This window comes from Ascaphus truei, unplaced genomic scaffold, assembly GCF_040206685.1.
Source record: "Ascaphus truei isolate aAscTru1 unplaced genomic scaffold, aAscTru1.hap1 HAP1_SCAFFOLD_392, whole genome shotgun sequence".
Taxonomy (NCBI): Eukaryota; Metazoa; Chordata; class Amphibia; order Anura; family Ascaphidae; genus Ascaphus; species Ascaphus truei.
In genome coordinates, this window is record NW_027456722.1 from 133,667 (window position 1) to 146,895 (window position 13,229).

The 13,229-nt window shown below is 54.0% G+C and overlaps 1 protein-coding gene across 1 annotated transcript; it reads left to right on the forward strand.

The window, feature by feature from the left end:
* Nucleotides 1-4,785: 4,785 nt before the first annotated feature.
* On the forward strand, nucleotides 4,786-10,673 carry LOC142483915 (E3 ubiquitin/ISG15 ligase TRIM25-like). The gene is given in 2 exon segments (XM_075583836.1): nucleotides 4,786-6,423; nucleotides 6,426-10,673. Coding segments are annotated over 2 exon segments (1,530 nt in total). The 5' UTR covers nucleotides 4,786-4,931; the 3' UTR covers nucleotides 6,464-10,673.
* Nucleotides 10,674-13,229: the final 2,556 nt, after the last annotated feature.

Here is a 13,229-nt window from a genome sequence, read left to right on the forward strand (position 1 = left end):
ACAGACTAAAGCGCCAGTAATGATATCAGAGCCCCATAGACACAGTACCTGTGCTGTCAGGGTGTAACACAGGCGCTGCTGGGATTATATATATATATATATATATATATATATATATATATATATATATATATATATATATATATATACTGTGCACATAGACAGACTAAAGCGTCAGTAATGATATCAGAGCCCCATAGACACAGTACCTGTGCTGTCAGGGTGTGACACACGCGCTGCTGGGATTATATATATATATATATATATATATTGTGCACATAGACAGACTAAAGCGTCAGTAATGATATCAGAGCCCCATAGACACAGTACCTATGCTGTCAGGGTGTAACACAGGCGCTGCTGGGATTATATATATATATATATATATATATATATATACTGTGCACATAGACAGACTAAAGCGCCAGTAATGATATCAGAGCCCCATAGACACAGTACCTATGCTGTCAGGGTGTAACACACGCGCTGCTGGGATTATATATATATATATATATATATATACTGTGCACATAGACAGACTAAAGCGTCAGTAATGATATCAGAGCCCCATAGACACAGTACCTGTGCTGTCAGGGTGTAACACAGGCGCTGCTGGGATTATATATATATATATATATACTGTGCACATAGACAGACTAAAGCGCCAGTAATGATATCAGAGCCCCATAGACACAGTACCTATGCTGTCAGGGTGTAACACAGGCGCTGCTGGGATTATATATATATATATATTGTGCACATAGACAGACTAAAGCGCCAGTAATGATATCAGAGCAGCATAGACACAGTACCTGTGCTGTCAGGGTGTAACACAGGCGCTGCTGGGATTATATATATATATATATATATATTGTGCACATAGACAGACTAAAGCGCCAGTAATGATATCAGAACCCCATAGACACAGTACCTGTGCTGTCAGGGTGTAACACAGGCGCTGCTGGGATTATATATATATATATACTGTGCACATAGACAGACTAAAGCGTCAGTAATGATATCAGAGCCCCATAGACACAGTACCTGTGCTGTCAGGGTGTAACACAGGCGCTGCTGGGTTTATATATATATATATAGATATATATATACTGCAACGACACACTTTATTCGAGCAAATACCCGGTATGTACCTGGCAGATACCTGGAATGCGCCGCTCCTCACCTCTGACAAGCCCCGTTGCGTTTGCCTTCCCAGCCTGGGTTCATGCCTGGCTGACGGGCGGCTGATCTGTTAAATAATAATGATTAGGATTTAATAGGCTGCAATGCTTCGCGTGTCTACCAGATGGCATAAATTCATGAATTGTAATGCAGTATATCTTATACTATATTAGTGAAAGCACTGTATGCCTGCATGCATGCATGCATGCCTGCCTGCCTGGATGTCCGGTGTCCCTAGGGGCAATCTCATTGGTCCCTTGGGCCGCCCGCCCCCGCACACCTCTCATTGGCCTCACACACTCACACCACCCCCTTGGCCCGCCCCCCACACCTCTCATTGGCCTGAGGCGGAGTGACGGGCCAAAGGTCCAAAAAAAAACAAAAAAAAAAAAACACACACCTCTCCCCCTCCCCGCTCCAAATCACCCCGCTCCAAATTACCTCTCCCCCTCCCCAGCGGCATCACCTCTCCCCCTCCCCGCTCCAAATCACCTCCCCCCTCCCCAAATCACCTCTCCCCCCTCCCCAGCGGCATCACCTCTCCCCCTCCCCGCTCCAAATCACCTCTCCCCCCTCCCCGCTCCAAATCAACTCTCCCCGCTCCAAATCACCTCTCCCCCCTCCCCGCTCCAAATCACCTCTCCCCCCTCCCCGCTCCAAATCACCTCTACACCCTCCCAAGCGGCATCACCTCTCCCCCTCCCCGCTCCAAATCACCTCTCCCCCCTCACCGCTCCAAATCACCTCTCCCCCTCCCCGCTCCAAATCACCTCTCCCCCCTCCCCGCTCCAAATCACCTCTCCCCCCTCCCCGCTCCAAATCACCTCTCCCCCCTCCCCGCTCCAAATCACCTCTCCCCGCTCCAAATCACCTCTCCCCGCTCCAAATCACCGGCGGGGGAACGCAGCTACCACGCGGCGCGTAAGATGGCGGACCCCCTTCCTCCCTCGCGGCGCCGAGTCAGACGATGGCGGCGCCCGGAAGTACAGGTAGGTGTCGCTCCCCCACCTCCGGCGCCCAAACGGAACTGAGAAAGGGCGCATCAACTGAGGTGTGTGTGTGTGTGTGTGTGTGTGTGTGTCACTGTCCACTGCCCCCCCCCTCCTGTCCACTGCCCCCCCTCCTGTCCACTGCCCCCCCTCCTGTCCACTGCCCCCCCCTCCTGTCCACTGCCCCCCCCTCCTGTCCACTGCCCCCCCCTCCTGTCCCCCCTCCTGTCCACTGCCCCCCCTCCATTCCACTGCCCCCCCCCTCCTGTCCACTGCCCCCCCCTCCTGTCCCCCCTCCTGTCCACTGCCCCCCCCCCCTCCATTCCACTGCCCCCCCCTCCTGTCCACTGCCCCCCCACTCCTGTCCACTGCCCCCCCCTCCTGTCCACTGCCCCCCCCCTCCTGTCCACTGCCCCCCCCCCTCCTGTCCACTGCCCCCCCCTCCTGTCCACTGCCCCCCCTTCCTGTCCACTGCCCCCCTCCTGTCCACTGCCCCCTCCCCCCCCCTCCCCCTCTCCCCTCTCCCCTCCTCCCCCCTCCCTCCTCCCCTCCCCCCTCCCCTCCTCCCCCCCTCCCCCCCCTCCTCCCCCCCTCCCCCCCCCTCCTCCCCCCTCCCCCCCTCCCCTCCCCCCCTCCTCCCCTCCCCCCTCCCCCCCCTCCCTCCCTCCCCCCTCCCCTCCTCCCCTCCCCCCCCCTCCCCTCTCCCCCCTTCCCCCCCTCCTCCCCCCCCCTCCCCCCCTCCCCCCCTCCTCCCCTCTCCCCCCTCCTCCCCCCCCCCCCCCTCTCCCCTCCTCCCCTCCCCCCTCCTCCCCCCCCCCCCTCTCCCCTCCTCCCCTCCCCCCTCCTCCCCCCCCCCTCCTCCCCCCCCTCCCCCCCCTCCTCCCCCCCCTCCTCCCCCTCCTCCCCCCCCTCCTCCCCTCCCCCCCCCTCCTCCCCCCCCTCCTCCCCTCCCCCCCTCCTCCTCCACCTCCTCCCTCCCCCCCTCCCCCCTCCTCCCCCCCTCCCCCCTCCTCCCCCCCCCCTCCCCTCCTCCCCCCCCTCCCCCTCCTCCCCCCCCCTCCCCCTCCTCCCCCCCCCCCCTCCTCCCCCTCCCCCCTCCTCTCCCTCTCCCCCCCCCCTCCTCTCCCTCTCCCCCCCTGCCTTTGACGCCCCCCCCCGCCTTTGACGCCCCCCCCCCCCCTGCCTTTGACGCGCCCCCCCTGCCTTTGACGCCTCCCCTCCCCTGACTCCCCTCCCTGGTGCTCCCCTCCCCGGCGCTCCACTCACATCACCTCCCACACACTGATGACACACACACACTGACTGACACACACACTGACTGACACACACACTGACTGACACACACACTGACTGACACACACACTGACTGACACACACACCGACTGACACACACACACTGACTGCCGCACGCGCACACACACCCCCACACACACACACTGACTGCCGCACGCGCACACACACTGACTGACTGCCGCACGCACGCACACACTGACTGACGCGCACACAAACCATGACTGACGCACACACACACGCACACACTGACTGAGGCACACACTGACTGTGTGTGCGTCAGTCTGTGTGTGTTTGTGTTTCTGCCTCAGACTCACTGACGCGCGCACAAACACACAGTGACTGACGCACACACGCTACATGAAGCTGTAAGGAGGGAGGGAGGGGGGGGACTGGATTGATGTGAATGGGGGACAAACAGAGAGAGGGGGGAGGAGAGAGAGGAACGGGAACATTACATCCCGGGCAACGCCGGGTCTCTCAGCTAGTATATATATATACTGTGCAATATTGCAGCCAGCGGGAATAAAATGCTTCAATCCCTGCCTAGAAAATAACCCAATGCACTCGGGCAGAAAACAGTCACAAACCTCAATACACCCGGGTATACCCGAATTCGTGGGACTAGCCGAGCTCGAATAAAGTGTGTCGCCAGTGTATATATATACTGTTATCCCAGTGTAGCCATAATTGGTAAAGCTATTCCCCAGGGACCTGTACCCCCGAGATTCAGTACATTATACCGGGCGCCATATCTGACAGCCCCCTGCTGTGTATCCGCAGTGTGCTTAGTGTGTTACTGTATATATATATATATGTGCCTATTCAGCCCCACTTATTCTACTTATTACTTATAATAAAGTGTTTTAATAATCCAATATTCCTAATCAATAAATGAGGGGCCATTAATATGCTTACTTGTTTGGTCTACAATAGGTTCTGTCCCTGAACCAGTCCTGTTACACCTGACACATACTTTGACCACAGGAGTGGGCGCTGTAATGGGCTCTTAGGTCCTGTTCCTGCTTTGGTAACAATACCTAAATTCTCTGTTCCGATGACTCATGTAGAGACAGACGGGGATATTATACGCTCACGGGTATATAGTCTGGTATAGAATTTATTACGTACGTTCCTCTCAATGCTCGTCTTATGTGTTACTGGGTCCCCATGTACTGCAGGAACATGCTGAGGTGTATAACACACAGCTGACTTAATAGGTTACCTAACCCCTGAAGTGCAACACCTGTCACATGTCACCAAACGCCTCATGTGAGCACAGATAGGTAACATGCTGCATATTCTTATAACTACTCTTATTCCTCATATTGTATACTGCAGCCAGGAACTTACAGGGTTAATAGTCTGAGTAACAAACTCCCGCCCCTGTGTGCTGAGAAGGGGAACGCCCCACTGGTTATATGAGAGAGAGGAGAATGTAAGTTTCGTTTCCTGTTGCTGCTTCCAAGCATGGCGTCTGCTGGTCTGAGAGAGGAGCTAACCTGCCCCATCTGCCTGAGCACTTATACCCAGCCTGTAATGCTGAGATGTGGGCATAACTTCTGCCAGGGCTGTATTGGGAGTGTGTGGGATTCCCAGGGGGGATCTGGGCTTTATACCTGTCCTGAATGCAGAGCAGAGTTTCAGGAGCGTCCTGCACTGCAGAGGAACTTGAAGCTGTGTAACATAGCGGAGCGTTTCCTTTCTACTCAGCCGGAGCAGGAGGAGGCTGTGATCTTCTACACTTACTGTGTTACCTCCTCTGTACCCGCTGCTAAAACATGTCTGCATTGTGACGCCTCCCTGTGTGATATTCACCTAGAGAGACACAGCAAGTCAGAGGAACACGTCTTATCTGAGCCAACCACCTCCTTAAAGACCAGGAAATGCCCCGTCCACAAGGAGATCCTGAAGTGTTACTGCACTGAGGATGCTGCCTGTATCTGTGTGTCCTGCTGCGTGTTTGGGGAGCACAGGGGACACCAGGTGGAGTCGCTGAATGAGGCCTCTGAGAAGAAGAAGGAGAAACTGAGACATGTTCTGGAGAAACTGACCTCAGTGAGAGAGGAGACTGAGAAAAGAGCCCAGAGTCTGCAGGAACGCAGGAGAGAAGCACAGGAAAAAGCAGCTGGGGAGACAGCCCGAGTCACTGCCCTGATTAGGGACATCAGGGAACAGCTGGAAGTCCTAGAGAAGCGAGTCCTGAGTGAGATCACCAGGTGGGAAGAGCAGGTTTCTCTCCGAGTCTCTGATCTAATCCAGCAGCTGGAAATAAAGAAGAACGAGCTGTCCAGGAAGATACTTCACATTGAGGAGCTGAGCAACATCACTGATCCATTAACTGTCTTACAGGGACGGGAATCAGACAATGCTGACTTCTGTGATGCTGAGGAGGGAGGTAATGAGGACAGAGAGAGAGAGGGTAATAAGGTCCCTGCTGTAGGGGATTTGTATGAGTTTCTGATCTCACTGACCTTACAGAGATTAGCTGATATTGTGACTGATCTAAAAGCAAAGAGCGGGTTCTGTGTGCAGGGGGATTCAGGCATATTACTGGATGTAAATACAGCGGCTAATCATGTATCTGTATCAGGTGACCTGAAAACTGCATCCTGCTCAGAAACAGACCAGTTACGCCCGGATACACCAGAGAGATTTGGGCATTATAATCAGGTTTTAAGCAGCAGGAGTTTTTCCTCAGGACAACATTACTGGGAGGTGGAGATCAGTGGCTCAGGGGGCAGGGGGGTAGGGATTTCCTATCCCAGTATAGTAAGGAAAGGACGTCAGTCCATCATAGGAGAGAATAAGAAGTCCTGGGGTTTGCACATGTGGGGTTATTATCATGCAGTGAGACATGACTCAACACGTACACGGATATATCCCGAGTCTCCCGTGCAGAGATTAGGAATATACCTGGACTATGAGGCTGGGCGGCTGTCCTTTTATCAGCTGTGTGACCCGATCAGACACTTACACACCGTCACTGCCACCTTCACTGAGCCTCTTCATGCTGCGTTCTGTGTATGGGGTAATGGCTGGGTCAGAATCAGGAGCTAGGAGTACTGATCCCGGCCCAGCAGGGAACCCATAGATATAGTGTATATTGTGTTTGTGGGTTTGTGTGCGCTCTCATTGGCACTCAAGCTCTCCCATTGGCTGACTGCGGGGCGGGCCTTGGCTCTTATTGGCTCTCATTGCCTGACTACGGGGCGGGGCCTTGCTGCAGCCTTGTGGGGGAGGGTTGTGGTTACCACAGATCTGCGCATTGATTGGTTGAATCATTATGATGTCACAGTTTTACACGGGATTCTGGGACTCGTAGTTCACGTCTGTAACTAAAATTGTAACAGAAGAGAAGCAGGACTACAACTCCCAGAAGCCCCTGCAGGCGAGAGAGACCACATGACAAGAGACGGCCAATCTCAATCAGTGCAGTTGTGGAGAGAGAAAGAGACAGAGGGTGAGTAAGTGGGAGAGACATCACAGGCAGACGTGTGGGGTGATTGCACACACAGACAGGACCCACAGCCCCTCACATCTGTCCCTCCCACTGCAGGGGGACACAGATAGGACCCACAGCCCCTCACATCTGTCCCTCCCACTGCAGGGGGACACAGACAGGACCCACAGCCCCTCACATCTGTCCCTCCCACTGCAGGGGGACACAGACAGGACCCACAGCCCCTCACATCTGTCCCTCCCACTGCAGGGTGACACAGACAGGACCCACAGCCCCTCACATCTGTCCCTCCCACTGCAAGGAGACAAAGACAGGACACACAGCCCCTCACATCTGTCCCTCCCACTGCAGGGGGACACAGACAGGACCCACAGCCCCTCACATCTGCCCCTCCCACTGCAGGAGGACACAGACAGGACCCACAGCCCCTCACATCTGCCCCTCCCACTGCAGGGGGACACAGACAGGACCCACAGCCCCTCACATCCGTCCCTCCCACTGCAGGGGGACACAGACAGGACCCACAGCCCCTCACATCTGTCCCTCCCACTGCAGGGAGACACAGACAGGACCCACAGCCCCTCACATCTGTCCCTCCCACTGCAGGGGGGCACAGACAGGACCCACAGCCCCTCACATCTGTCCCTCCCACTGCAGGGAGACACAGACAGGACCCACAGCCCCTCACATCTGTCCCTCCCACTGCAGGGTGACACAGACAGGACCCACAGCCCCTCACATCTGTCCCTCCCACTGCAGGGTGACACAGACAGGACGCACAGCCCCTCACATCTGTCCCTCCCACTGCAGGGGGACACAGACAGGACACACAGCCCCTCACATCTGTCCCTCCCACTGCAGGGTGACACAGACAGGACCCACAGCCCCTCACATCTGTCCCTCCCACTGCAGGGGGACACAGACAGGACACACAGCCCCTCACATATGTCCCTCCCACTGCAGGGTGACACAGACAGGACACACAGCCCCTCACATCTGTCCCTCCCACTGCAGGGTGACACAGGACCCACAGCCCCTCACATCTGTCCCTCCCACTGCAGGGGGACACAGACAGGACACACAGCCCCTCACATCTGTCCCTCCCACTGCAGGGAGACACAGACAGGACACGCAGCCCCTCACATCTGTCCCTCCCACTGCAGGGGGACACAGACAGGACACACAGCCCCTCACATCTGTCCCTCCCACTGCAGGGTGACACAGGACACACAGCCCCTCACATCTGTCCCTCCCACTGCAGGGGGACACAGACAGGACCCACAGCCCCTCACATCTGTCCCTCCCACTGCAGGGTGACACAGACAGGACACACGGCCCTTCACATCTGTCCCTCCCACTGCAGGGGGACACAGACAGGACCCACAGCCCCTCACATCTGTCCCTCCCACTGCAGGGGGACACAGACAGGACACACAGCCCCTCACATCTGTCCCTACCACTGTAGGGGGACACAGACAGGACGCACAGCCCCTCACATCTGCCCCTCCCACTACAGGGGGACACAGACAGGACACACAGCCCCTCACATCTGTCCCTCCCACTGCAGGGGGACACAGGACACACAGCCCCTCACATCTGTCCCTCCCACTGCAGTGTGACACAGACAGGACCCACAGCCCCTCACATCTGTCCCTCCCACTGCAGGGGGACACAGACAGGACCCACTGCCCCTCACATCTGTACCTCCCACTGCAGGGGGACACAGACAGGACACACAGCCCCTCACATCTATCCCTCCCACTGCAGGGGGACACAGACAGGACCCACAGCCCCTCACATCTGTCCCTCCCACTGCAGGGGGACACAGACAGGACACACAGCCCCTTACATCTGCCCCTCCCACTACAGGGGGACACAGACAGGACACATAGCCCCTCACATCTGTCCCTCCCACTGCAGGGGGACACAGGACACACAGCCCCTCACATCTGTCCCTCCCACTGCAGTGTGACACAGACAGGACCCACAGCCCCTCACATCTGTCCCTCCCACTGCAGGGGGACACAGACAGGACACACAGCCCCTCACATCTGTCCCTCCCACTGCAGGGGGACAAAGACAGGACCCACAGCCCCTCACATCTGTCCCTCCCACTGCAGGGTGACACAGACAGGACCCACAGCCCCTCACATCTGTCCCTCCCACTGCATGGGGACACAGACAGGACACACAGCCCCTCACATCTGTCCCTCCCACTGCAGGGGGACAAAGACAGGACACACAGCCCCTCACATCTGTCCCTCCCACTGCAGGGAGACACAGACAGGACCCACAGCCCCTCACATCTGTCCCTCCCACTGCAGGGGGACACAGGACACACAGCCCCTCACATCTGTCCCTCCCACTGCAGGGGGACACAGGACACACAGCCCCTCACATCTGTCCCTCCCACTGCAGGGGGACACAGACAGGACCCACAGCCCCTCACATCTGTCCCTCCCACTGCAGGGTGACACAGACAGGACCCACAGCCCCTCACATCTGTCCCTCCCACTGCAGGGGGACACAGACAGGACACACAGCCCCTCACATCTGTCCCTCCCACTGTAGGGGGACACAGACAGGACACACAGCCCCTCACATCTGTCCCTCCCACTGTAGGGGGACACAGGACACACAGCCCCTCACATCTGTCCCTCCCACTGCAGGGTGACAGACAGGACCCACAGCCCCTCACATCTGTCCCTCCCACTGCAGGGGGACACAGACAGAACACACAGCCCCTCACATCTGTCCCTCCCACTGCAGGGGGACACAGACAGGACACACAGCCCCTCACATCTGTCCCTCCCACTGCAGGGGGACACAGACAGGACACACAGCCCCTCACATCTGTCCCTCCCATTGCAGGGGGACACAGACAGAACACACAGCCCCTCACATCTGTCCCTCCCACTGCAGGGGGACACAGACAGGACACACAGCCCCTCACATCTGTCCCTCACACTGCAGGGGGACACAGACAGGACACACAGCCCCTCACATCTGTCCCTCACACTGCAGGGGGACACTAAAAGAAATACTCACAGTCCCTCTCTTCTGTCCTTTTGTCCTGGGCCCCATAATTTCTGTTGGCGGTCCTGGTTTGCCCAAACACACACAGGCATCAATACTTATTAACCCCGCGTGAGACACACAGCCAGGGTTAAGATGCATAGCCAGTAGCCAACCCCACACTGATGAGACCCATTAAGGTGGAAACAGCTGTCTGTGGGAGGGTTACTGGCTCTGCATCTTAACCCTGGCTGTGCTTAAAGCTGTGACTATGCAGCAAGCTTAAGCCTATAGGGAACCATGTTTAAAATGGTTTTGAAGCAAAAAGTGGCACTGTGTGCTCATTTGCATGTCATTTCCCAGAATCCCTTGCTGCAGTGTAAGTGCTGTGTGCTGGGTGATAATGGTGAAAGGCGTAAGACATGCAAATGAGCATACAGTTATATTTCCATTTGATATATATATATATATCTCTCACATACCTGTCCTGGGGATATCTGATTGCGTTAATCTGTGTTTAGTTCCTGTTCTGGGAGCGAGCGTATAGAAGTAATATAGCAGCGTATACCCATTACATATATATGTTTGTGCTGTGTCAGTAAATGGAAATGCTTTATAATATAAGAATTGTATGATGCAGAATAACATATTCCTGCTTCTCCCTGAGAATGTTTGTCAGACACGTGTTTCTCTCACCGCGTCTCTCATCTCATTTAATAAATGTTATCACAATATTTCTCCGCGTGTGATACTGTAAAGAGACGCGTCAGTCCCCCGGATATAACTCTGCCGCGGAGTTATTTTGGCCCTAGGTGGGACGGCAGCTTTAAAGGCGCGTGGGATAATAATATAATATCTGATAGTCTTATTAATCGTGTCACCACCCAATGAGCGTTTATCTATTCCTGTTATTCTGCTGTGTGCAGTGATTCCTGCCTTTCTTGTTATGCTGCAGCATATAATATGTAGTGGGGATATCTGCCAAACATTTACGTTTCAAAGGGATAAAACCTGTCCTGTTCATAGGAAATAATGGGGTTACTGTCCCATGATTTAATGTGTATATTATCTCCGGAGATATTAGGGGGAAAGCCTCTACTGCCTGTAACATTCTCCTTTATCCCTTTTACTTGATATTTACACACCCACAGTACCGCTGCTTGTTATTTACACACCCACAGTACCGCTGCGTGTTATTTACACACCCACAGTACCGCTGCTTGTTGTTTACACGCACACAAAACCGCTGCTTGTTATTTACACACCCACAGTACCGCTGCTTGTTATTTACACACCCACAGTACCGCTGCTTGTTATTTACACACCCACAGTACCGCTGCTTGTTATTTACACACCCACAGCACCGCTGCTTGTTATTTACACACCCACAGTACCGCTGCTTGTTATTAACACACCCACAGTACCGCTGCTTGTTATTTACACACCCACAGTACCACTGCTTGTTATTTACACACCCACACAGTACCGCTGCTTGTTTTTACACACCCACACAGTACCGCTGCTTGTTTGTACACACCCACACAGTACCGCTGCTTGTTATTTACACACACACAGTACCGCTGCTTGTTATTTACACACCCACACAGTACCGCTGCTTGTTATTTACACACCCACACAGAACCGCTGCTTGTTATTTACACACCCACACAGTACCGCTGCTTGTTATTTACACACCCACACAGTACCGCTGCTTGTTATTTACACACCCACACAGTACCGCTGCTTGTTATTTACACACCCACAGTACCGCTGCTTGTTATTTACACGCACACAGTACCGCTGCTTGTTATTTACACGCACACAGTACCGCTGCTTGTTATTTACACACCCACAGTACTGCTGCTTGTTATTTACACACCCACAGTACCGCTGCTTGTTATTTACACACACACAGTACCGCTGCTTGTTATTTACACGCACACAGTACCGCTGCTTGTTATTTACACACACACAGTACCGCTGCTTGTTAATTACACACGCGCACAGTACCGCTGCGTGTTAATTACACACACACAGTACCGCTGCTTGTTAATTACACACAAGCACAGTACCGCTGCTTGTTAATTACACACACACAGTACCGCTGCTTGTTAATTACACACACAGTACTGCTGCTTGTTAATTACACGCACAGTACCACTGCTTGTTATTTACACACACACACAGTACCGCTGCTTGTTAATTACACACACAGTACCACTGCTTGTTATTTACACACACACACAGTACCGCTGCTTGTTAATTACACACACACAGTACCGCTGCTTGTTAATTACACGCACACACAGTACCGCTGCTTGTTAATTACACACACACAGTACCGCTGCTTGTTAATTACACGCACACACAGTACCGCTGCTTGTTAATTACACGCGCACACAGTACCGCTGCTTGTTAATTACACACACACAGTACCGCTGCTTGTTAATTACACACACGCACAGTACCGCTGCTTGTTAATTACACACACACAGTACCGCTGCTTGTTAATTACACACACAGTACTGCTGCTTGTTAATTACACGCACACACAGTACCACTGCTTGTTATTTACACACACACAGTACCGCTGCTTTTTAATTACACACACACAGTACCGCTGCTTGTTAATTACACGCACACACAGTACCGCTGCTTGTTATTTACACACACACAGTACCGCTGCTTGTTAATTACACACACACAGTACCGCTGCTTGTTAATTACACGCACACACAGTACCGCTGCTTGTTAATTACACGCACACACAGTACCGCTGCTTGTTAATTACACGCACACACAGTACCGCTGCTTGTTAATTACACACACACACAGTACCGCTGCTTGTTAATTACACACACACACAGTACCGATGCTTGTTATTTACACACACACAGTACCGCTGCTTGTTAATTACACACACTGTACACAGGTGAGAGCGTCCCTAATAATTGAAGGGAAAGGGTGAGCGCTTCTCCAATAACCTCTAAACATCAGGGGAGCGATGAGAAGGTGCCATGAAATACAGACAATAACATGGTGCAATATGGCTAACACATACATACAAAGGGGGGTACGGGCTGTACATGTCCCCGTCCCAATGGGACAGGAAATGAGCAGTAACCCCGCCAGCGTCGCCGTGGTAACGGGAGGGAGAGACGCGCATACTCTGGAACAATGTATCAGGGATATGGAGGTATATTGGGTTCGTATTGTGCGCAGTGAGTCGCGCCCTCGCCGAGCTCCCCCGTTCTCCTCCGCATCCGGCGTCACTTCCGGTTGGCGCGAAC